This window comes from Mytilus californianus, unplaced genomic scaffold (assembly GCF_021869535.1).
Source record: "Mytilus californianus isolate M0D057914Y unplaced genomic scaffold, xbMytCali1.0.p SCAF_3, whole genome shotgun sequence".
Taxonomy (NCBI): Eukaryota; Metazoa; Mollusca; class Bivalvia; order Mytilida; family Mytilidae; genus Mytilus; species Mytilus californianus.
Window position 1 is genome coordinate 92673221 of NW_026262679.1, and position 27476 is coordinate 92700696.

At 33.2% G+C, this 27476-nt stretch overlaps 1 protein-coding gene and 1 long non-coding RNA gene across 2 annotated transcripts; one reads left to right on the plus strand and one right to left on the minus strand.

Annotated features, from left to right (window-relative positions):
- Positions 1–3452: 3452 nt before the first annotated feature.
- LOC127735456 (uncharacterized) lies at positions 3453–8615 on the plus strand. The gene is made up of 2 exons (XR_007998421.1): positions 3453–3721; positions 4528–8615. It is a non-coding gene; the product is annotated as an uncharacterized LOC127735456 (long non-coding RNA).
- Positions 8616–12842: 4227 nt separating this feature from the next.
- On the minus strand, positions 12843–14982 carry LOC127735453 (C-type mannose receptor 2-like). Its single transcript, XM_052245621.1, has 4 exons — positions 14850–14982; positions 14130–14338; positions 13494–13604; positions 12843–13176 (listed from the first exon to the last, which is right to left on the minus strand). The coding sequence occupies exons 1-4, from the start codon at positions 14972–14974 to the stop codon at positions 12959–12961; spliced, it is 663 nt and encodes a 220-aa protein (XP_052101581.1). The 5' UTR covers positions 14975–14982; the 3' UTR covers positions 12843–12958.
- Positions 14983–27476: the final 12494 nt, after the last annotated feature.

Below are 27476 nucleotides of genomic sequence, written 5' to 3' on the forward strand. Positions count from 1 at the left end.
GTTTCATCTCGGCCTCTAGTAAGTGTTCTACTACTAATCTTTCGGTGCTTTTAACGAGTTCCTTAACTACTATCAAAGAACTTATCATTCATTTTTGTAAAAAAAAAATATGAAAATAGTGGAATTAACCATTTTTGGAGTGTAAAAAATACTTTGGATGTTTTAAAAAAATTACGCGCATTTGAAGGTCCTTTTGATTCGGTGGACAGTTTTGACTTGTCCACTCTTTATACTACACTTCCACTCAATCTTATTAAACAAAATTTTCCTATCTATTTTAATGGTCGTTTGATAAATCTGATTGCAAAATTATTTGCTGCAAATCATATAAAGCCTTTTTCTCAATTGAGAAAGGTAAATATGCTAGATATACTTACTGGAGGTATGATTAGATGATTAAAGCCGTAAATTTTCTCCCTGACAACATTTATGTACGTTTCGGCAATACAGTTTATCGACAGGTTGTATGTATGTTCCTATACTGTTATGAATCACAGTTTATGGCAAAACTCAGCAAAGAACAGTCTAAATTCTATTTAATTGATAATTAATTCTTGATGATATTGTTTTCGTTAAATAATCAAGAATTCTCTAAATATGCTGCTGAAATTTACCCAAAGGAACTTACTTTAAATAAACCAAATATTTACAGTGATAATTGTCCTTTCATAGATTTAGATATTTCAGTGTTACACCAGAAACTCTACACAAAAATTGGGGATGATTTTTCTTTTCCTAGTGTTAATTTTCATTTTTTGGACGATGATGTTCCTTTGGCACCGTCTTACGGTGTTTATATATCCAAACTCGTTCGTTAAGCCCGTGTCTGTAGTGACGTTTTGGATTTCAATGAGCTTAATCTATGTATTATTAGAAAATTATTGTGTCAATGATTTCGTTACCACGCATTAATTAAAACCTTTACTAAATTCTTCCATAGATACAAAGATTTGGTTTGCAAGTTTGGCTGTACCTGTAGAAAACTTATTTCAAACGGAATAGCACATCCTAAATTTCACGGTGATGTTGTTAACCGAGCCCGGAAATTTAGATACGATCGGGTAAACATATCAATCCTTTATATAAACTTATTCTGAAAGGTCACCAATTCAACACTGTAATAAATCTTTGAATATTGTTTTCATTGGTATGAATATTGATTTTGTAATCAGTAAATTAAAACCATACTAAATATGATTGTTATAAATATATGTTATTTCACGGTACTACAATCTGTCGATATCTATATTTTAGCATTGCACAATGTCATGTTTTTCTCTGACTGTTAATGACGTCTTTACACTAAATCCATTGGATGTTAGATGTATACTGATTGATATTTTAGTCTTAAATACACGATTTGTTTTGTTAGTTGTTATTGGCCTTGAACTAGCTGTCAGTAACTACAAGTACTATCAGATCTGTACTTAATGTCTTTTTGTTGTTAGGGATGAGGGATGGATACATACCCTGCCACGTCCGGTCCGTGATTTTGTATGATGTTTTTCTGCTTTGTATCGATCTGATGAGTTAAGCCTTTTTCGACAGATTTTTATAGTTTGTTCTTAAGTTGTGCTGTTACAACACTGTCCCAGTTTAGGGGAGGGTTGAGCGCTCACAAACATGTTTAATCCCTCCACATTCTTTATGTGCCTGTCCCAAGTCAGGAGCCTGTAGTTCAGAGGATGTCGTTGGTTCATTGTCTGTCATATTTTTTTTTCGTAAATTATTTTGTTATAAATTAGGCCTTTATACAGTTTTCTCAGTGGAATTGTTTCATATTTGTCATGTCGGGGCCTTATATGGCCGACTATATGGTATGGGTTTTTCTCATTGTTGAAGGCCGTACGGTTGCCCACAATTGCTTACATTCACTTTATTTGAACTTTGGTGGATAGTTGTCTCATTGGCAATCATACCACATCTCCTTATTTTTATATTCATCATTTAAAAAACATCCGTCTTTTTTATGATAATGTTCCTCTTCGGGAGGATTTACTTATAGTACAATGAAAGGATTAAGATAATTATTAATGGAATCAAACTTATGTGTTGTCTTTTCCTATATGTGAGCAAATTGAATATTTCTTTTATCAAATATTATCTTTTTAATACTTGGAGGTTCACATTGCAAGTAACCTCATGTCGATTAAAGCTTGACATGTTTTCAATTGTCGAAGATCGTATGTATCCTGATATCTAAATAAAGAGCTGCGCCATGAACGCATGATACGCCCGTCGCTTTTTCAAAGAATAAAGTTCCATAACTCCTCAATGTCATATCAGAAATTTATAAAAAAAAACTAAAGGGATGTTATTTTAATAGATATAAAACAGTCACCAAAGTTTTATGAAAACTGCTCAAAGCACTTTTGAGTTATTGTCCGAAAACTGGAAAATCCCATTTTTTATGAATAAAACCCCATAACTCAGAATCTAAAATTTATAAAAATCGAAAGGGAGCTGACGTCACTAGATACATGTATAAACAATTCACCAAAGTTTCACGAAAATTGCTTAAAGCATTTTTGAGTTATTGTCCAAAAACTGGAACCCCCCTTTTTTAATGAATAAAACCCCATAACTCAGAATCTAAAATTTATAAAAATCGAAAGGGAGCTCATGTCAATAGAGATAAACAATCCACCAAAGTTTCATGCAAATTGGTTAAAGCGTTTTTGAGTTACTGTCCGACATGTTGACGATGGACGGATGGACAACGGTATACCATAATACGTCCCGTAAACGGGCATATAAAAACGATTCGTTTTCTTAAACAACATATTATCAAGAACATTTAGCAATTATACAATTCATTTTCTATGTCTAAAGTCTAAAGTTATTCAATTAAAACGACAACATTTGTCGAAGGTCGACCATCATAATGATTTAAAATATTTTATTAAAATAAATATTGCCTGCAGCGTACTGAAAACATCTTCAAAGATAGCTTGGCTTATGAAGTAGTACGCCAGACGCAAGTTTCGTATACACAAGGCTCATTAGTGGTACTGTTGAAATGCCAAATCTATTACGAAATACTATATAACTGAAAACCAAAAATTCCAAGTTTTGCAATGTCTTGCTTAGAACATCTAAGCCTTTGGGTAGAACACCTTAGTGTTTCGAAGGATTTTAACATTATATGAACATTAAATTTACAGACAATGACCGCCTCAATGATACTTCCTGTCATCATTGCATGGAGGGCTGTATACTAGGCCCTTGATACCTTAGAGGGGAGACTCCGCCATTAGTGTTATCGACCCAGTTATGGAAGTTATTTACATCTAAAAATAATCGATGAAATTTATATTTCCACAAATGTTGTAAGTTAATTGCTAAATGCTGATTTAAAAATCTTTAGACATATCTTAGATGGTTATTAAATTGATGGTCACCCATTATATATATGGAAAGTAAAACCGAAACTAAAATTCAATAAATGAATTAAAAATAGATTAGAATAAATTTACACTGGGAATTTCTTTTTTCCGAGGACGTGTCAGTGACAGGGTTCTAAATAAAGATTTACTTGCCTATATATGATAAAATAAAACAAATAAGTTGGCAAAACAACACACAAAAGACGATGAGAAGGCGCAATAATCGTAGAGAAAGTATACACAGAGAAGTGAGATGCTTTGGATATTTTCGTTGTAGATGTTGTGACCATGAATGGACAAGCTCATTTGTCTGGAAAATGTCTGGAACGTTAAAGGTATTGATAACTTTCAAATTCCAAAAGTTTTCAATATTTAAACTAATTTATTTTTAGAAACTGACCGAGATGCTTAATTTGTTGGTGCTTGTTATTATACATGTTATAAAGAGTATAGTATTAGTGATTGATTGATTTCTGTTTGCTTAATCATCATTACGTCCAATTACAAAAATAGCATGCATAGTCAGGAACTTAAAAGTAATGCAAAAGCAAGGTTTTGCAAAGTTGGTCGACCAAGATAAATGGCGAGAAATTTACACAGCCACTAAAGAGTAGAGTATGTAAGCTTTACAACAGGCCACCTATTTCGTTCTTTCGTGGGTTCTTAAATGTGCAAAGAGGGTGTACTTGTTCTCATACGAGACATCCGATAAAACCACAATATTCCGACTTTGACGTGGCTGTGTATTTATACAACCAACACAGTCAAACGGACTGCATGACATTTACTGTCGGATGGAATAAGCACAGATGAATGTTTTTGTAAGGCGAAATGCCGGCAATGGTTATTCTTTTCCTATGTGTATTGAAAGTGGATCAAATAACACATAACTGAATAAGCACTAAGCCTAAGGTACATATACACTATTATGATACAGAAAGCATTAAATTATGAAACGCATGTACATATTTAGTCTGAGTATTTTTTTCTAAATGAGTTTTATTATAAAAAAAAATGATTGGATGTTTTTCAAGCGCGAAAAAGACATTATGCTATTTAAAAATAAAATATGGTGAAGTGATAGACTAAAACGACCGATTATATTGGATGGCTTTGTAATATATATTCCATTTTCTTCAAGGTTCTATATAAACAACAGTGCATGGAGTGTGATGAACTTATGGGGCCATACAAAACAACACCTCTTATTTGTTCCGGTTGCGGGATGGTGAATTGTGAGTGTGAAGAGGTCAATTCTGAACCGAAAAAGCCGCACCTGTCAGAGTTATGTGAAAGGTGTCAGTCAGGAAAAAAATGTCAATTATCACTAGAAAAATGTATCTTCCCTTGTTCTAAGCGTGGTGGAAGAAGATATCGCCATTGATGTTAGCATCTAAAACACATTTACAATATATTGGAAATGTTTATTAAATTATTTGTTTCTTATCAAATATTATATCACCTTAATAATAAGTCAGGTTTTGGACTCGAGCATCACTGAAGAGACGCTAATTGTCGCAACGCGCATCTGGTTTAGTACCATTGGTACCGTTTATGGTAGCATTAATAGCATTAATTTTCCATCCGCCGTCTGTCTTTTCACCATTTCATTTGAAAATACTGGGCTAATTCAATCTAAACTGAATCCAGATAAAACAAGTGGCTTTCTTTAAAAAAAGAAAAGCAATACCTGAACCTAAGACCGCTGACTGGTCACCAAAAGACTGTTGCTGAATTTTTATTTGCTTTTGAATTGAAATAGTTGACTGTGAATAGAAGGAGATAATGATGAAGTTAAACTACCTTTATTAAAAATATGTAATAGTGTGTACATTCTTGCACAAGTCAGTTGAAAGCAATGTTGGATAGGTGTGAATAGAAAAGTGTATATACAGCTACTATTTGAATATACATTTTAAAGCTCGACTATTTCATTTATTACTTGGGATTGTACATCATTTCTTTATAATTCTATTGCAAATCCCAGTTTCTACAAGTGTATAATGCAAATTGCACAAACCAATCGCAATATAAATGTAAGCACTCAGTTTGTTTATAATCTTGATGCATTTATTTTATCTATCACATCTTTATATTTTGTTTCCTGCATGGATGCCTTCATATTCTCAACTCGTTATTGAAGTTGTCTGTACTCATGGTAGATGTTGTACAGATAAATTTAGTCCATTTTCCATGTGAAGTGAAACCCTGTGGCATGCAACTTATATCTCAAAAGAACCAATTTATATAAAAAGACATGTAGATATAAAAAAAAATACCAGGATTAACATGTTGTACGCCAGACGCGAGTTAAGTCTACAAAGAATCATCAGTGACGCTCGAATAAAAATAGTTAAAAAGGCCAATTAAAGTACGAAGTTAAGTAATCTATTCCTTGGGTAGAAAATACTTGGCATTTCGATAATGTCAATGTTTATAAAAGGACAGTGACTCAAAAAAGAAAACAAAAGAGAAACAGCTAGAGGTCAGAATACCGTAAGTAATGATGACCGTGCTTGAAAGTCACATGGCAAGCTTTTACTGCCGTGTCCTGAATTTAGATAAGAAAAGCGAAAATTCGCAATCGCGAGTGAAATTAATATTTATGCATGAACATGGTATTTTTGCGCAAGAAATAGTAAATAGAAAGCATACGCACTGATACTCTGGATAAGAATACGCATTTGCGTCATCACATATTTTAATCTAATAGTTGAATTCGGATGTCAAACTTCCTACCTCAAGTGTTTTGACTCCGGATTCATTGACATTTTATCCGGAATTTTTGTGAACGCAAACCGATAGTGTGCGTGTTAACAGGGTGATGTATAATGTGAAAGAATCAAGACGTGTAGGATAGCTGACCAACACAATGAATACAATTTTAAAAACCGTACCATAGTACAAATATTAAGATGCTATAAGGTTGAACTAATAAAAGAAAAAAAAAAAAGAAACAAAAATAATTAACATTATGATAGTAATTAAATTTTGTTATGATTATTGTAAAATATTAATTACGTTTTTTGTGAGATGCAAGGATTTAAAATCTTTGTGAATTGAAACCACGCAAGTATTTTTTCATTCACGACCGTTTAAAATTTAGATCTAACTTTGGGTATGCATCCCTGCTCATAAGTTACATATAATTTTCATAAATGTAATGACTGATCAAACCTGTGAGACATAATGCAGGTATACATTACAATTTTAATTATATTCTATAATTATTAGGAATAAATTCAGTCTCAGATTAACCTTAACAATAAATATTCAATTAGTCTGGTAGTATCTATTAATGAAATTAGATATTTTTTTACAGAAAAATCCTTTTGTTTGATTATCTTTCTGCTTTCCGACCACTGTGTTTTCGACCTTTAAGTTAGATAAATATGTTTAACAGAAATATCGTTTTCTTAATTTTCTTCATTCTTTCCGACATTTTGTCATGCTATGATTGAAATACTTAATATCAAATGATAAACGTTCAGAAATAATCAGTTTATTCTGGGTCATTGTATATCAATAAACTATTCACAGGTTTATTAAATACAACACACACAACGCGTAGAGTGACCGTCTCAAAGCATGAATTATATAATTGCGTTATCATTATACTTGATATTCAATAAACATTCACATTATTAAAAACATATATGTTTTGTCAAAAGGCAAATAGGTTCCAACATATAAATGATTTTTAGAATGCAACCTAGTCTTTATTGTTTGACTTTCAAATCTACAAATGAACCGTTTGTCGGATTGTTGAAATATACAATGTCACGTTGTAGCCTATCCATAGAGGGACCGTATCAAAGACATAAATAACTACCTATATAAATGATGGAAAATTTTCGAGACTTTCCGAGAGTCGTGATTCCGAGGATATCGAGTGGCCCATAGACACTTCCAAAACTCGCCAATATATAAACGTGAACCCCTCAGGGGGTTCACGCAAAAAATGCTTCAGCAGACAGTTGTTTCTTCTGGTTGCTTATTTTTAATCTTATTTTCTTTTTGAACCACGGAGTCAAATATTTTCAAACTTCGATAAATGAAAATCCTTTAAATATTGTTTATCTCACCTTGACACTGTTCTTTGATATATGTATGTTGTGTATAAGATGTAAGTTTGTACAAATTAAAATTTGTACAGGGTTTTTGTACAAGTTATAAGTTTTTTGACACACACCTTTTTGCACCGGGTGATCAAAGTTTATCTTCTAAAATTTATCAGCTCAATGTCTTAAATTCAAATTTATAACACTTCAAGCTAACATTTAGTGCTATACTCCTTGTCCTAAAACGGCTGTCCTAAAACTGGAAATAAGGACACCTGAAGGGTTTAAATTCTATTTGTATTTGTCTCCTTATACCAAAGTCATATCCATAAAAAGTCTTTTTTGTGTTCTTATAATGTTTTTTGTAGCAATGCTCAGTATTAGACTGTGTCAAGTAGTCATGGAAATATGACAGCAATATGCGAAACAAAAGATTGTGTGCTTTTATCATCCATTTGTGTTAAGCGGTTCATAAAACACTGATAACTTGTACAAAAATTCTGTACAAATTATAATTTGTACAACATTACAATTTGTACACAACATATACATGGCCGTTACATAATCGGGGGTAACCAATTATTTCCACTAAACTGATTAAGTTTATCACTAACCTTGCATGTTGTCCTACAGAGTACACTTCAAGATAAGTTAAGTTTATATTGCAGTAGTTGGGGTTTAACAGTAAATCTTGAAAAAAACAAAATGATTTTTAACCAATTTGGTAATAAACTTACAAAAGACGAGTTTGTTTTTAATGATAATGTTTTGGAACATTATACAGAATATAAATATTTAGGTATAGTGTTTAAACCCTCTGGTATCTTTATTGAGGCGGTGAGAATGATATAATTAGAATTATTGTAAAATTCACAAGTGACATGTACAATATTCTAGAAATGCTTTATTAAGTAATAAATAACTTTGTAGTACCACCTCCTCAGCGGAGACTAGATTATACATATATGTATATACAATTATATATATTAATGTAACAATATTTTCTTTTTTTAATAATGGAGGGCGTATACAAATTTATATATACATGTACTGTATATAAATGTTGACAGATATGTGTATGTAAAGTTATGTATAGCCAATGTTTATTGTCAAATTTGGTACAAATCCTATAATTTTGAATTTTAAACCAATAAAATATCTTATCTTATCTTATCTTATCTCTAATCATAACAGTTTCAAGCAAACACGAAACCATGAAAAATTGACAAATCAAAGATAAAAGTACCAACAATAACGGATGGATTGCATAAATTACTTTATTTGTATCGAGATTAATGCTACTTTAGTTGCCGAATAACCCTATTGGAATTGCATTTCGATGCGTGGCCATTCTGTTCCTAATTTGATAGGAACTTAAAATAAAGAACCTATTATTTATTCTTTATTTCATTCCAATAGGCTGAACAACTGGACTGTTCGAAGCACCTCTAGGTTCTGATATGTCAATTAGAAATATTTCAATTTTCATTGGAGCAAAAACTCAGAAATTTGATTCCGGAGTCTTGGTGACTGTGGTACCGTATAGGTCATTATTAAAAAGATCCCTATAAAAAAGGTGACATTTTACTCGATGAATTCGAATGGAATTTGCGTGAAGAATGTAGGGAAGGTCTTTTACAAAAGTACTAATTTTGTTATGATCGTGAGAAAACTAAGGCCTGGAGTAAAATATCAAGATCCAGAGTGGGTCTCCATTTAACCATTCCAAATGTCTCGCTCGTAGATAGATTAAATATCATCTGTAAATGAATGATTAAATGATACATAGAGATGCATATTTTCTCAAATGCCTCGTTGATAAATTAGAAGTTATTTAGGAAGTAAGGCTCCAACTCCCTCAGGCAAGGTTGACTTGCGATGAATTTGGCTTTTTAAGTCATATAGCTCCTAACGTTTCTTTGTATTTATACATCCCTGGCTTTCAAATAGCTTTAGGCGTTCCTGGTGAAGGCTAATCCATAAAAGCGATTCGCACATAATTTAGAAAGCAGGACCAATGTATGCTGGCTACTGCAAGAAGCTTGCTAAGGTATCTACATAGGTTGGTTGATACTGTCCTTCAAGAAAAGAAAACAAAAAATGACAAGCAACACTCCTAATAGGTTTCATGTAGTTTCATTTTTAAAATTTAATTGAAAACGTAAGTATTTGTGAATGTCCGGCAAGTAATTTAAAATAAATCGTCAGGCCATCGGAAGAACGATTTTAACTAATGTAAGAGATTTCCCGAGTTAAAATATATATTTTTCAGTGTTTTAGTTCTATCAAAGACACCATTGATGACATAAAATATCAATGATTTTCTGTAACATCATTGCAGTTAAATTACATTTGAAAACGATGAAAACGATGAGGGATTTTTATACCCAAATAGATGGCCTATGGCCAGATTTGGTTGACTTTTGAAATTTTTGGGTTTCAATGCTTTTCAGCTTCGTAATGGATTTGTTTTTGTTTACTGTTCAAGAACCACTGATGAGTCTTGTGTATTCGAAATGCTCGTCTTGCGAACAAAATTATAAGTTTGGTATCTTTGATTAATTTTAAACCGAAGAACTGATTAAGAAGTGCTTCATTCCAGAATGCTAATGTTTGACAGCTTATATGTATTAGAGTGTGTAAATTAGTTTGCTGGCTTTTTATGTGAAATTAACATCAGCTTTGAATACTTATGGAAAGAGTAATTATTGATTGTCATTCTTAACCAATCAATTCACAGAACCGATAACAATCATGTTGCACGAAGAAGCAGTTTGACCAGTTTGTTTTTATATTTTCGGTATCGATAAAAGAATTCATGGTTCACCAAGCAAATAAGTAACCCGAATTTTCTATGTAACTATTAACACTCCCACGTGGTTTAAATGTAAACATTGAATTGATTGATTAGTGATTTCTTTACGCCGTATCAGCACAAAAAGGCTATATCGCGACGAGAGCGAATTCAAAACAATCCGTACAATTCAAATGTCATGAGAGGGAAGGCAACTCAAACACACCCAAAGGATATAATCACTACATAAGCTGTTAAAGGAAAACACTGTACAAAACATAGACAAATATTTTTACTCTTTGAAATAAACCATTGTAAGTTTTCTTGCTTGTCTGTCTATCTACATATCTACAGCTGATACACCACCACAGTATGCAACACGAACCCCAACAAAAACTGGGGGTGATCTAAGGTGCTCCGGAAAGGTAAGCAGATCCTGCTCCACAAGTTAGTGTCATATTTCAATAAAAGATAAGTATGAATCCTTTCCTATCATTGAAACAATTTGTAAATGATTCTTCACTGTTTATAACAGTTTAGGGGAAATATGGCTTGCCACTTTCACTTCAAATGTTTGTTAAATATGTATTCCTATATCTGAAACAGTTTGGAAAGGGAGAATCCTATCTCACTAACATTTAGGTAAAATGTGTTCATTGGTGTATCTCAGTATGAGTTTGGAAAGGATGTTTACCTACTTCTATTAGTTTGGTAAAATGTGGTGTAACCTTTATGGAAGTTTTGAAAGGAAGAATTCCTCTTACGAGGTTTTGTTACATTATTTTGGGTTTAAATCATTTTAATCGCTCATTATTACCAGGGAAATTTTGTTAGTGGAGAACTTAGCAAGTGATCGGTGTCACTTCCCACTTTGAAAAAAACCCTCTCAAACCAATCACATGTCAAGTCTGAACCTGCTCCACTTCCTCTGTAATGACCATTTTTAATAGTAAGTTGATGGGTGAATGCTGAACAAATTCAGCACTCCGCATCGAAGTTACTTTCGGAATTTTGGGTCCTAAATGCTCTTCAACATCGTTAATTATTTGGCCTTTTAACTTTTTTGATTCCAGCATCACTGATGAGTCTTTTGTAGACGAAACGCGCGTCTGGCTTTCAAAATTATAAGCCTGTTATCTTTTGTTGACGTTTTGTTATATACTGACCGACCTTAGAAACGCAACACTAGATTATTCTTTTTAATTCCCATTTTCAAATATGCAATTTTTGCTAAACAAATATACGAACATATATTTCATTCATTACTTCATTGTTTAAAAGAAAATTGCAGTTCGAAAGTTGAATTGGTAACGTCATTTTTAATTTTCAAATCATGTGGTATGCACTGAAACCCTGGTTTTCCCCTTGCCAATGGATGTGTCACCGTCGAAAGCAATGACTGCCTGTAACCAACGCCAAAATGATTGTCAGAAAGGTCAACCAATTCTGTTCGGCATGTTTTGGGTTCTGTTTTGCACCTTAAGATTTTGCCTTAGTCCCACCCATTACAGTGTGTTTTGGCAATTATACGGTTGAAACTTTAGGGCTTTAAATGTTTTTCTGCAGTCGATTCTTTGGCATTTCAGTTTATGCGAAACATTTATGGCATGAATCTGTGTGCCATGGCATTCGGCAATTTGATTAGGAGTTGACGTTGATGCCGTAAACATGTCTCGCAAATGACGTTGCGTAATCAAATTCTATTGACGTGGCCTTGTCACTACATATTGATCTGGTCATTGATGGTCATCAACAAATCCCGTCTGCCTGTATCGTTGTTGGAAGGACAGTAAGACGAGTTTCTGACGTCAAACTGTCTGGTTACAACACGTTCATGTTTTCCTCTCTGCAATGATTCTTATGGGCTGATTCAGTTTTTTATTGCTCAGTCTTGGCAATACGGAGATGCAAAATCGTTTAACTGATTTAAGTGTGGGTATGGATTGAAAGAATTGTTTCACGAAGAAAAAAAAAATGAAAAAATCGTTTATGGGTTCCAAATTTCGCTTTAAGAAATTCGTGCGACTTCAATAACTCAGTATGTTCAATAACCACAGGTAAGTCAGATGTTGATTTTTTCTTAACAGAAAGAAGTATGGTAAGCATGAATAGTAGTTGTATGAGGATCAAACATGATTTGGTTAAAAAAAATCAACAAAATGAGTGTTGCGTTTTTAAAGTCAGTCAGTATATGTCATGACGACGGTTTCGTTTGTTTCATTCATCTACCCTTTCACGAGCTTGGTATAGAGACATGTTTGTTCACATGACTTAAAATTAACGAATTAAAATGGTATTGAAAGGTGCATGGGCCTCGGTGGCCGAGTGGTCTAAGTAGCCGAACTTTTGTATCACTAGCCTATCAACACTGAGGAATATGATTTGGAATCCCGCACGTGGCAGGTGCGCTTGACTCCAATCTCAATCAAATAAGATTGTCAGTTTTCCTACCGAAGGTCGATGGTTCTCTCCGGCTTCTTCCACCAATAGAAACTGACCTCCACGAAATAGCACAATAGTGCTGAAAGTGGCGTTAAACACCAATCAATCAAAGAAGTGATAACACTATTTATTTTTTATTTATAATGTATATGACCGGAAGTAACTTTATTTCTTTATTGAATCTTTTCATTAAAGAGACTTTGTAAGTTCCAGTTTCTAAGCCAAATAAAAAGTCTTAAAGCAGCACAGTTTGCCTCGAGTTGATGTGAGTGTCTTTACACCCAGATATCACTTCCAATATCTGGTGTGGTGTTGAGACAGCTGTATCCATAGAAAAGTAAGCACTGTTCAGTTTTATAGACAAATGCTGTACAATTGGTTCCATGATGCAGACACAAGTAAGCACAGTAAATCTTTGTTTTGGAATTCTTGGTTAAATAAGAAAGAGTAATTGGGATGGAATCTGTCTTGTCAACATGGAAATACCTTGAATCTGTTTTAAAATATTAAAAATACGATATTTAGGTGGAAAATGTTGCAAATATTTACATCGGAAAACAACGGTAGATCAGTTAAAGTTATACAAAAAATAACCACTCTTAACAAACTTTATTTATCTAATTAATTTATTATCCCTTCTTTATTAAACTTATAGTGGCTATTATGCATATAAATCAATAATTTAATAAATTCAAAAGGCAAAGATGCAAACAAACAAAAAATCCACTTCCCTGTTATCTCCTTGTTTTGTCATCTCTTTCTTTTTTTTCAATTCCGTGAAATTTTAACGTTGTTAGTTATTTTACTTACTGTTAGTACCACCAACATGCCATTGACCCAAAATTCCAGGTGGTGTGCTTACTTCTGTTGTAAAATCTTCAACAATATCTTGGGATATGGGATAATAGTTCGCCGTTGGATCTATTGTAAGTAATTATATGATTTAGTATATATGATGTATAATTGAATAGATATGATGATAAAGGGTTAATTTTAATGAAACAGTAGCCTAACTGAACGGTTAAAACATTTTTTTAGATATGCCAACACACGTTCCCCCTACAATCACCTATATACTTGACTCCAAAAAATGATCATATTACAAAGTTTACCAAGTGTAAGTTCTCGTTTTTCACATTTATGGCAAAATGAGGAAATCACATACATATTCATACAAATATACACCCACACTTGACCATGGGAGTATCAGTTTCACTGTTCATTCAGCTTTATCCACATATATAAATGATTTCTCGTTGCAAAAATTGTAAGTCTTTTCAAAATTGTAAAACTCGATGAGGACGACCAAGGTTTTATTTTCCAAAAAAAAAAAATCATATTTCTGACAAAAAGTATAGACATATGTAACTCATATACTATTTATTTTTTTTAAAAATAATTTTAATCGAATCGTCATTTCGATATATCAAGAAAAAACACACATACATTGACAAAGAAATGGACTTGTTTCCGTTGCTCGTCTATTATCCCAGTCAAAGCCAACAGTGTAAACAAGTTTAACATGTTGGTTAAGAGCCAATGATGATGGCGCTCCAGGAATCCATGCTGTTTCCGTTAGATCTGTTCCGTCATTCCATTGGAATGTAATTCCATCTGTTGACGTAAGTCCAATCCAGAAGTCTTTATTATTGTCCCTGTAACATATTTTCAAAGATCATTTAAAACTGGCAAGTCCTGAAACGATAATCGTTATATCAAAAGTTACCAGATTCCTCTCGCAGTGCGAATTGAGTAATTATTGATCTCCGTTCCATTCCATTATCGCATCAGTAAGCAAGGATTTTAGAATTGCAAGTGGAACCAGTTAGTCCAGTTACTTAGTGTAAACGGCGGTAAAATTCGTGATTCCTTTTGTACTGAGGTAAAAAGACGGAAGATTAATCAATATTGTCTTGATTTTCACCGTGTAGGGTGTCTATGCGTATAATTAAAGTGTCTCGGTAGGATTTTCACATGGTAAGGAGTGTCTACTTACAAATAGAGTGGAAAGTTGGTAGAGAAATTATATTTTAATTTAATGAATGATCAAATAAATTTTAGTAGAATTGTTGTAACATGTTTCAAAACGAGTTAATTTCTGGTACACAATTAAGTGTATGTAAAAATAAAAAGTTAGGATCTGTTTTCAGTAGTTATATAACTTACATTCCCTGGTAGACAATTGCATTCTTTGCAACTGTGAACTCTTCATTTGTGTGTAGCATGGCCAGCTCTAATGCATTCATTTCACAATCCAGTTTAGCAGTTTGATAATCAACGGAGTAACTCATCGGGTTATAATTATCTGCATTCAGAAATAAAAGACTGGTAAGAAAACTCAATGAAACAATATACAGACAACGGTAAGAAAACTCAATGAAACAATATACAGACAACGGTAAGTAAACTCAATGAAACAATATACAGACAACGGTAAGAAAACTCAATGAAACAATATACAGACAACGGTAAGAAAACTCAATGAAACAATATACAGACAACGGTAAGAAAACTCAATGAAACAATATACAGACAACGGTAAGAAAACTCAATGAAACAATATACAGACAACGGTAAAAAAACTCAATGAAACAATATACAGACAACGGTAAGAAAACTCAATGAAACAATATACAGACAATACATTATACTGTATAAAGTAGTTGGTCAAAACTCTTGATTAATTTGCACACAAGTTGACGGATTCTTTTCTAAAATTCAAAGTATCCTACCTTGATGTGCGTACTCTGTGGTTCAGACAACATGTCACAACTATGTAAAAAATGTTTCAAGATGGCTAAAAAAATATAGAAGGTTGATAAAAGCTTTTGGAATTCAAACATGAAAGAGTACTTTAAAGATTTTTCCTTCGTATAATATGGTTCCATTAAATCAAAATGTTATTCAGTGTCATACATTTCTGCTGAGAGTAGCATTGCACCGTGCAGGGGCGTAGCTAGAATAAAATGATATGCACGCCGAGCGGAACGAGGCAAAAATTTTATTGGACCATTTTATGCAGAAAATGATATTTTTTTCGGTTTTCGGTCATAGGAGGGTTAAAAGTTGTGCTACATAGGACTTATAGACAATTTATGAATGCAAAACTATTCAGAATTCTTTTGAATAGGTTAAATCATGGTAAATTGAATACATAAGCAACACATTTTTGTGAGACAGAATTTACTCAAAATTGTCCAAAATCTGCTCTTCGGGCCTTAGCAGAAACGAACTTCTCCATTACTTTGTCACTATTCACACTGAAATCTGGATGAATATGCATTAATGCTAGCGATGATAACCTATCGTTATTCATGGGTGATCGTACATATGTTTTCAACCGACGTAGTACACTGAACGATCTCTCCGCGGTAGCACTTGTTTCCAGCATTGTCAACATAATACTCAAAATAGTATCTACAGAAGGACTGGGCTTACTGCATCGAGTGTCTCACACAGCGAAGTTGGCATCTGATCGTGAGGTGTTATACACCAGCGTGTTTGCCATCGAGCAACCTCCCGATTGAATTTGTCTAAATTACATGCCAGGTCAGTCTCGTACGTATGTTAGTTAGTCAGCATACCCCCCCCCCCCCCCCTTTTTGAGGGTTTAAATTAAGGTTTGCTGGAAATCAGACTATGAGGTTTTTTTACCCGGGGTATGAAGAACTACGATAAATTCGAGTTCAAACGTTGTAATTTACACAATCTATAGTATAGTAATAATTTGGTTCTGTTATTAACAATTTAATTAAGGAGGTGTGTACTTTTCCAAATTGACTGTTTTTCGAGGTTGGGATTTTCATAAACACTATTTATTTTTTTGCCGGTATACTTTTGACTCAGACATGATTTTTTTTACTATTGAATTTGACACAATTTTAAAGTCATTTCCACATACCCCATCAAATCCAAAGAGTTACCCCTGGCATATGCTATTCCATGATTTTGATTTTTGGGAAACGTTTTACATGTTTTACACACTAAAAGTGACTTGGAAGAATTAAAATCAACATAGCTCGCCGGGAAGTCAAAATTATTTACATCTTTCCAGTCGGATGTTAGTGATTGCATCTTAACTTCTGTCATCTGCAAATTGGAATCGTGCAGACTTGACATGTCTGGTACGGAGGGGTGTTGGCTTTGGAGGTGACGGTCGAAACTGAGCTGGAGCTTGCAGTTGCATTTTCACTGTCATGATTTATTCTATCATACTCTGGCAAGAATTGTTGGGAAATGGGTTCTTCTGAAGAACTTTTCGTTTCTATTGAAATGGGTTTAGTAAAAAAAAAACTGTCAATAGTTTTCCATTTAGCCTTTTCACCTTTTTCGCTACGTTTCGACGTCGTGTCGTGTAACTGTTCAACGCCGGAAATTTGATGTGCTCTTTTTTCACCATGCCGATGTGCACGCAACTGCGTGTTGGCCTATAGGGAGCTACGCGCCTGGCACGTGTGCAATAGTAGTATCTGATTGCTGTTGATGGAGACAATTTTGACCTAATATTACAGATGTTTTTTGTAAAATTTAGCATCGAAGAAAATCTATAACCAAATTGAGAAAATATGTATCTGAAAATGTACTTTCGATGGATAACATTAATTTAAGGATAAAACCTCAACAAATGTCATACTCTTTTTACAATTGCAGTTAACAGACATCCTGAGGCATTTATAATTTGGTTGCTTGTTTAAAAATTCTAGATAAGGATGCAATACTGTAATAATCATTAGAGTAGATGATAGACCTAGCGCGAAATAAATTAGGGAAATTCGGTCAATATCTCTTTCAATTTAAAATTAAGAAATGTGATGACCTTCAGATAAAGATTAATTCGTTTCTTAATGTAGTTTCAAATATTGTATCAAAATTACCTGACATACATGTAGCTTAATAACTTTTTGACTTCATGGAAAATTGAAGAAAAAGATATATAGATATATTATTTGCTCTGCTGAACATTTACATACCGTTGGGTATTATAATTATCAACTTTCTAATATTGACAATGCTAAAACATTCAAACATTAAAGTGGTAAAACGTTTGTTATTTAAGAAATGAATGCTTCTTTTTGTAATTTTATTGGGGTGTAAAAGTGTTGACCGAAGCACATTTTGTATGAAGCGCTTCATTCTAAAAATGAGTGCACGATCAACACTTTTACACCCCAATAAAATTACAAAAAGAAGCATTCATTTCTTATAATTACATTTTTATGTTAATAAGACCATGCGAATGTAACATTCATTTTGATACGAAGGCTAATTTTTGAATGACGCGCTATCGGATTCTCGTGAAACATACATGCAATGTAATCATATTTGAAATAAAGAACAAAACATTACACGTAAGGTGTTCATATTTCATTTGATACAACTATTTTACTGTTGATTCGAATGTTTGAATTTTAAACTTCCTATAATTTTTTTTTGGGGAGGGGTATTTGAACAGTCAGTTTAAGTTCAATTTGAAATCCGTGTATACATTAATAATTTCTCTGTTAGTGCAAAGATCGAATGTGAAATCGTCTATAAGCTATAAAATAGTGTTGCCGTTAATAAAGCACAAAATTCTACGACAGCATACAGTATGACTGAAGTGCATCTCAAAACTGTTACAACTTACACTGACATAATCCGTGAGGAAGTCTGGTAGATTTAGTTTTTGACACCCATGTACCATCGACCTTGTCCACCGCTATAGAGACGTTTGCATCCGGATTGGGAACGGAGTGACCTGGTTTCCAGTCCGTATAAACCACATTTTCGAACATGTTTTGCCAGGTTAAATGTGCTCCATTACCATATAATCCTATCCATACATCACCAGTCAGAGGTCTTACACAAAAACAACATAATTTATTAATACTTTACAGATTAGTCTTGTTTAGTGTGACCCCATACACAATATGCATAAAACTTTCACAATAAATATTTCTGGGAATACATCAAAATATTTCATATCTCATGTGATGCAGAGAAAGCTTATACACTGTTTGCTGCCAAACCCAATTAAATTAATTTTGAAAAAAACAATTGTTTTAACTATCCCTTAATATAATTCAAGTATATACCCTAAAAGAATACACCTCATATCCGAGAAATGAACAGAACAGTGCGTATATTTCGAATGTGAATATGAATCAATACAAAGTTATATGATACAAAAGCTAATTTTATGCACTGTATGCGCATTTTGAAAATTTATTTCTCGTTAGTGACGCTCCATTTCAAATACGAACAATCCTTAAGTATCAAATAATGAGAAATTATAAAACAAAAATAACATAAAAATGCAAAATTCAGCTGAAGAGCGTCTAAGGATTTCCCACCCCATGAATAGAATACCTTAGCTGTATTCTGCTAAATCTTCAGAATGTTTGGCCCCCCAATGCTCTTCAACTTCGATGCTTTATTTGGACTTATTACTTTTTTATTCGAGCGTCAATGCATGATGAATCTTTTGTAGAAGAAACGCGCGTCTTGAGTACAAAAGTATAAGCCTGGTATCTTTGATGAGTTTTTTTATCGGAAGGAAAACTTCAGAATTTTATAAATTTTACTTCTTTCTGCATGATGGAAAAGTTTTAAGTACCGACGTCAAAGTAAAATACCAGTACAAAAGTACAGTGTTATGGTCTCAGAGACTTAGACCCCGTTCACACTAGCTTTTTTTAATCGATCTAAATAAAACCAGTTAGCGTTCACAATATATTCTATCCTAACGATCTCTTTCAGTCTCATCTAAACCACTGCGTTCACACTACAAGTAAAAAGTTTAATCGATCCGACTTATTGCCTGTGAAATTGTAAACACTGTGTAAAAATAGAAATATTAAACCAAATTAAGTGTGTTGATACACACGCTTGCAAAAAATAATGGATGAAGTTATTGTTGTTCAAATGTTGATACTTCTGTTCGTATAGTTTTCGTTAATTTTCAGCCCTTTTATGTTAGTGATCCATTTTGTAATATATTTCGCGTGTAATTTTGCCGCCATACATGCGCACACATTATTTTCGACTCAATCGTACTAGTTTAGATCGATCTCTGCGTTCACATTTAAAGTAAGATCAGTTTACTTTAGATCGATTCAAACTAAACTACCTCTTTTGGTGTTTTAGTTTAGACTGATTCAAGATCGATTCAAAGCGTTCACATTGGGCTTAAATCGATCTAAAGTGAACCGATCTAGTTTAAATCGATCTAAATGTCCAAGTGTGAACGGGGTATAACAGTTGCATGAACAGCAGTTTCTTCGACCATTTGGAAGTAATACATATTTTAAAGATATCAAAGCTAATTTGATTCACTATTAAAAGGTACAGTTGAAAAAAGATGTTCAGAACTTCTATAAGTATTTTTCAATCTACAGATGTATGACTGGTCTTAAAAATACATACTCATAAGTTATTAATTCTTTTAATAACGTAATGGCAACTGGGTTAGACAACACAGCTAATTGTCCACCTAGGTTATAACATTCCCGCGAGGCTTCGTAAAAGTTGAAATCTCCATGCACAAATTCCATGTTTGGATGAGGGGGTGCTGCAAAACAATAGTATGCAAGTATAAAATAATTTCACATGAGAGAATACAGAAAGACGGTGAATATTTTTTTCATTAAATCAAAAACGATTTTCACAACTATTAAATATAGTGTATATATACAAACGCTAGTAGCAAAGTTGAATACAAAAATTCGAATAGAGCATTACAGACATTCGATTTCATTTTTATTTCTTCAGATTGTGACCGTTTAGCTGTGCTGGATGTATAAATAGTAATACGCAGCCAAATCAGATCGAAACGGGGACGTTACATCCAATGCTTCGAATACTGAGAATGAATCGCCGCGTTTGTGCAAGTAAAGGAAACCTTATTATGGGCGACCTCATGATTTGGTAAGCCATTATCGAAATCCCGTCCTCTTTTTCTCGACTGTGATATCATAAATGCAACTTATCGCAGGATTTTTACTTACATGAGCAACTCAACGGAGGTAACTAGTGGAACAAGAACTACATACCACTCTGCACGGAGCACCTGTGATCACCTCCGGTTTTTTGGTTAGGTTCATATTCATCAATTTGTATTTATCTGTGTAATACGTTGTTGTTGTGGTTTGTCTTGTCGTCGTTTTCCTTTTTGGTCATGGTGTTGTCTGTTTTAACTTTTGTTGTCTTTCGGGAATTTTTTTCCCGGCTTATTTTTTATCTTTTCTTTTTGCAACAATTGATCAAGCGGTCGACTTGCTCTCATTTTCCTGTTGCAGTTAAAAAAAAACAGTCTACGTTTCCTACTTTGAAGAAACCTTTCTATTGTTTTAACTACTTGTTAATGTGTTATCGTTTTGATTATTGATAATAATACTGCACTCAGCGGAAGTTAAGCAAATGACAATTAAGCAATCAATGTACGAGTATTTTTTTAAGCAAAGAAACAGTATTAAATATTTGTTATATTAGCGGTTTCATAATAAGACAAAATCGGTCTTTGAAACTATACAAACGGTTTACCAGGACTGGTTCAAACAAACAGATTTTGAAAGCAGAGAAAACTGTGACCTTATAATCAGCATGACTTTATCAGATGACAATACGAATACTGAAAAATCCATGCTAAAAATAAGGCGTAGGTACTTTAATTCAGTCACGGACCAGCGAGTGTGTTCTAGTACCTGATAATAATTTAAGGCATCTCTTCAAGCCATATTTTCCCCCAGCAAACTTTTTATACGCAACCGGAACAATTGAATGGAGCAATTATATATGATAACATAAATTACACATACCCGATAATAATTTGAGGCATCTCTTATCCTCACTTCAAGCCAAAAAGAAAATTAGACAGAAATATACCCAAAATAATAAGTATAAATTTCACATAACCATAAGTAGAAAAAGGAATCTTTTAATCGATTAAACGCTTAAAAATGCTCAACGAAAATAGCCAGTCGGATCTGGTAATAAAATCATGATTAATAGTTTTTATCAATTTGTAATGGAATTTAAAATAGAATGACATGCATGACCCATACATTGTAACAAAAGACTGTTTCAACTATCAAATATAAATGAAAATTTAACACAAAACAGAACACTGAAACATAATTTGTGAAAGAAAGGAGCAAATTTTAGATGAAAAAAATATTTAGAAAAAGGAATTTTGAAACATGTACTCTACTATTACATATATACATTAAAGTGATACACACCATAACATAGAGGGCGGTTAAGTTCCGTGTAGTAGCCAGTCTTCCACAATACATAAGCATAGTCCTTGCTAAACTTTCCACATTCAAATTGTGGTTCAGGGGTCGCCCATGAAGAAAAGTCTAATGTGTCGCCATCATTCCAATGACAAAGTTGGTTTTGACAATATACAGACATCCATACGTCATCGGAAATGCCCCTATTTAAAGAAATACCTATACGTTTCATTATAACTATACCATAGATTTTCTATCAAATAAGAACTTGTCTTATACAATTTTGTTAATGTTAAATTTGTTCTGTGAATATGGTCGATACTTTGTGAAGCAATAACCCCTTTTGCTACCTCCTATAGACTATATATACTTACGCATTCATGATAAATTGTGCTGCCATGTTGTTCATTTGGTCGTTGTTAATTTTTACCAGTTTCATTCCAATGCTTAGACAGTAATCTATTGAATCATAATAATTCAAAGTGGATGGTCCTAGATAGAAATATGGGCTGAAACCTGCAGAAAAAAAAAACAATAATTGAAAGTTCAGTTGTATTATATGTAACATTTGATATATTTATTTCTTTTAATTTTTGGTTTTTATAAGATCTAAAGTTAAGTATGAATGAAGTAGATGTGTGATGTAAGTCAGTGAGATAGGAACCAAACGAAATAACAATAAAAAAAAGTCTGAAGAGGTCCTGACTTGGGGCAAGCACATGTACGTGCAACCTCTCCCTCGTTGTCTCGATTAGTTAAATCAGTAAGGAAAAAGAAAAATATAATATAGGCATTACTGATAACAAAATACAGGTACACGTAAAATAGTTCTACATAGTAGAGTATTACTCAGAGAATGCTAACAAATCGTAATACTTAATCTACTGGTATAGAAATCAAGACTTCTAACATTCTAACATTCTCGGCTTTACTTCCGAGTAGAATTTATTTGCGCGCTGATCTGTTTGAGTGCAAGATATACCTTGCATTTTTCCGTCATCATCATTGTTATTCAATATTTTGATTTTTTGTTAGCTGACTGACAGTTTCCACCTCACTAAGTCGATAGTATGCATAGAGCTACATTTTAATTATGAGTTGTGATACATACACATGCAAATAAATTAAAATGTTAGCATTTGATATCTTTTATAACAAAAAATAACAAAAAAAGGCTTGTGTATCCCTTTTCTTTACTTCTCATAGATTGGACGCTCTTTATTACAATGACTATTATTTTGAAATACAGAAATTCAATTGGTTCATGAAATATTTGTTGTTGTTTTTTTTTCCCTACATGCCTATATATTTTCTAAACAAAAGAAAATTGGTGTATGTATCTTTATGTGTGTTTTTGATCCCTGTGAATAAGATGTTTCCAAACACCGTATGTCCAAACTCTACATTGGCTAGAGGTATAGGGAGAGGGTTGAGATCTCACAAAACATGTTTAACCCCTCCGCATTTTTGCGCCTGTCCCAAGTCAGGAGCCTCTGGCCTTTGTTAGTGTTGTATGTTTTTTTAATTTAAGTTCATTTATATGTTTTGGAGTTTAGTGTGACGTCCATTTTCATTGAACTAGTACACATTGTTTAGGGCCCAGCGGAAGCCCGCCTCCGGGTGCGGGATTTTCTCGCTGTTTTGAAGACCCATTGGTGGCCTTCGGCTGTTTTCTGCTCTTTGGTCGGGTTGTTGTCTCTTTGACACATTCCCCATTTCCATTCTCAAATTTATCTATTTTACAATTTTTATATTTGCATTCTTTTCTCATATTTTGGCATAAACAAGTAAGTGTGACGTGTTTATAAAGCAAAAGTGTCAAACAGAGCATTATGGTGCAAGAACAATCCCAACAATAATTGAAAAAAAACACGTGATACATTTCGTGCGTCTGAAGCGCTTTTCTGGATTTGCCTTCATCAGAAACGATTAAAGCTAAACCTATATACATGTATATATATAGGCAGTGGGTAACATATCAGTGATTTTCAATTTTTTGGAGGGCTGATAAGAGCATTTTTTAGGGGTACCTGTATAACCCCTTTTGCCCAACCCCTTTGTCGCTTATGAAACTTTCACTTAATCACAGAGACAATCAAGTTTTGACAAGGCAAATGGTGTGCAACCGAAATGGAAACATAAAATTGTAATTTGTCAGATTCCAGCAAGTTTGTGTGTGTGTGTGTGTGTGTGTGTTTGGCTTATTTGTAGACTTCTGGGTTTTGGAAAATTGATTTGACGCAAATCAATTATAAAAAAGAGGATTTTTTTCTTGTTGAGAAAGATCATCTTGTATACAATTTTATATTACTGACATTAGATATTGGAAGAATGATACCAATAGAACTAATAAATGAACCCTGTTATATATAGTTCTGTATCCATTTTTTTTTTAAATAATACAGATTCAGTGTATCGTATTATAAAATGCCATACCTTCTTATTAATAAAGTCAGTACATACGTCGATACTGCTGCATTACATATGCGCGGATTTGTATTACATTTGCACGAGAAATATCATTACGTTTGCGCGGATTTAAGAATAGTAATATGACATTTACAAACTGTTTCGTCCATGCCAAGAATACTCGTCAGATGGCTTTATATATCAGTAGTCCCAGACATAACGGTGGTAGAATGTGCACCAGTTCTAAGTTTTGCCTTACACGACTTCTTCCTTTATTTTAGCGATAGCTCTTGTTCTGGTTCTATCATAAACGTACTTATGGTCCAAAAGGACACCAGCATATTGAATGGATATTCGCCCAGTAAATGACTTTTAAAAAGTTAGCTGTATTTGCTAGCATGGTAAACATACAGGTAGATCTATAGATTAAAGTAAATTTAATATTTTTTGCGCAACTTTAATGTCCGTGAATCTCAAAATCCGCCTGTCGATACATGTCTACATACCTCTTATTATAACCACTTGCAACAAAAGCATCCAAACCATCTTCAAAGACAACATTGCAAAAGTCTATTTACAAGAATAAAAACTTGCAAACACTAAATTAAATGGCTTTCTTTTTGTTTAAGGAGAACTGCGACCGAAGTATACATACAAATGTTTATAAAATGATGTACGCTATACCGTCATCAAGGCTTTAAGTTATTTCAATGTATAGTATTTCCAAGAACATACATGTATGTACCATGAAGAAAATATGTGTTATCTAATTGAATTTGAAATTAAAGTTCAATTATATATATATATTATATTTGTCTCGAGCTGTTTGTTAGCAAATTAACTCTGGGAAGTCAAAACCTGAATACATAAACCAATACATGAAGATTAATAGACATTACAAAACAAATTTGAATTTAAAGCCGGCATGTAAACAATAGTATTGGTGTAAACAGAAAAAAGTACGTATGAACGCGTCGTCTTTAGTTTTTGTTTTGACCCGATCAATACACAGTGTACACGTATCGAACATCGTTACAGGTTCAAATGTGGTCTTCGTGTATTTGGGCCTGTTATTAAATATCTTTGCCATTCAACACCCTTTTCTATATTGACCTACATTGAATGTTTGTCTCAATTGGAAACAAATATAACAATTGATAAAGCAATTCTATCATTGACCAACAAGATAGGGCCTATTTGTCTGGTATCTATTTCACTCGAAAGTCAAAATTGAAAAGTAGTTGAATAGAAGGGTATTAACTCATACTAGAATTTGAATATATTCGAAATGACTATCTTAAGTAAGGTTTTTGTTTTGTCTTATTGCACTTTCATCTGGTAATGCATATACCAGTAGTCTCTTTATTCGCATCGAGAGAGATACACTTTTTCTCCAATTTTTTTTTTAAATTTTAAACAAGACTCTTCAAAAATATATTTTAAAGAGTGGGAAAATATAAGAATAACACAAGACATTGTGGTGGAATTTGTTTCTATAATAATTTTATATAATGCATAGGAAAACCCTAAAGTTTTTTTTTTCAGATAATTTCTTATTGTAATTTCAAAACTGTTCAGACAGTTCGCTAGCAGGTCAATCCAGTTTTGTTCATTAGTTTTTCAGATCTTTCAGTACTTTGTTGAATTTGAAAAAAGGTAAATAAATACTACTGAACAATCTGGAAATAGAATGAACAGTCTGAAAATAGAATGAGCATATCTTAATTGACTCCAAGTGATGTGTCTAAATAGTACCGAATTTCCCACAGTGGATAAGTCTGAAAGTTTATTGACAAAATGAACACGAAGGATTTAATGGACGTGTTCAGATCGAAATGAATTGTGTATGAAGAGATATGTCTTCCGTTATGTTATCTCTATGCATTTAGACGTGGCCATGGATGTCAGACCACACTGTTAATACTTCTTAGATTGAACAGGGACTTTCTATACTAGTAAAGACTGTCCCTGGATTGGAGTGCAGCATTAGATAATAACCAGTATAAAGCTGCAATCTAATTGACGTTTCAATTTTTTGAAATTTTGTCTCTAAAAAATTATCAGCATAGGGTAGCTCTTCTCATAAACAATCTTTTTGTCAAACCAAGGATTTGTATAGTACAAATCCTTGGTCAAACGGTCAAAGGTATATTAAAATAAATAGTATTCTTAGCAGTTGGGTTGACATTCATAAGGGGTTCCTCAGGGTCCTATACTCGATCTCTTACTGTCCTATGATTTATTCTGTTTATAAAAATGACCCTCTGTATACTTATGCAGATGACAATATTTCATCTTACTGTTACTCGGATTATGTTTTAATTTCTTCTTTAGAATAAGAATAATTTAACTTATTGAGTGGTTCAAAATAAAATGCAGGCAAATTTCAGGTTTTAGCAGTTGGGAAAAAGACGTATAACAAAAACCATGTATACGTATCTAAAGTGCTTATCTTTCATGTGAATCAACTGTTAAACTTCTTGGCATTTTGATTCTCATATAAGTTCAATACTCAGGAAGGAAGGCATCTCAGCAACAAAATATTCTAAAACGTTTGGAAACGTATTTGAACAAGCTAAGCAAGCTAACTATAAAGTCTACACATTTATTTTGAGGAATTTCAATCTCTTACCTTTGGCACGGCATTTCTGTAGTGAGAATTAAAAAAAAATTGAAATAGTACAAGAAATAGCACAAAGGTTTGTGTATGAAGACCATTAAGGCCCATGTCAACAGTTGATTGAAAAGGTACCTTCACTGCACATGAAGACGGAGGTCAACGGCAATTTAACTTTTAGTTAGCGCTCTCCATTTAAACATATATGCTTAATTTTGCCAAGTTATTCGTTTTCATCCCTCCCCCCGAAATGAATGGTCGTCCCTTAACAATGCACATTATGTAAATTGCAATTCAAATGAACCATGGAAATATAGCTAATAACATCCCAAAATAGATAGCACAAAGGCAATATCTCCAAAATGGGATTCAGTGGTTGTCTGTCAAACTTGATTTTCGTTGTTGTTTTGCCCTAAATCAATCTGTTGGTTTTCCTGTATGAATTTTTTCCCCCATTTTATCATGTTTGGGCCTTTTTATATAGAGGACTATAATACAGTTTGGATTTTGATTATTATTTATGGCCTTGCAGTGCTTACATCAATGTCTTTTCGA

Excerpts from the sequence above, each read along its gene's own strand:
- LOC127735453 (XM_052245621.1), bottom strand. The coding sequence starts at position 14,974 with ATGAGTTACTCCGTTGATTATCAAACTGCTAAACTGGATTGTGAAATG. Across the intron at positions 14,339-14,849 it reads GCAATTGTCTACCAGGGAAT|GGACAATAATAAAGACTTCT; the intron begins GTAAGTTATATA and ends AATATGTTACAG. Across the intron at positions 13,605-14,129 it reads AAGTCCATTTCTTTGTCAAT|ATCCAACGGCGAACTATTAT; the intron begins GTATGTGTGTTT and ends TACTTACAATAG.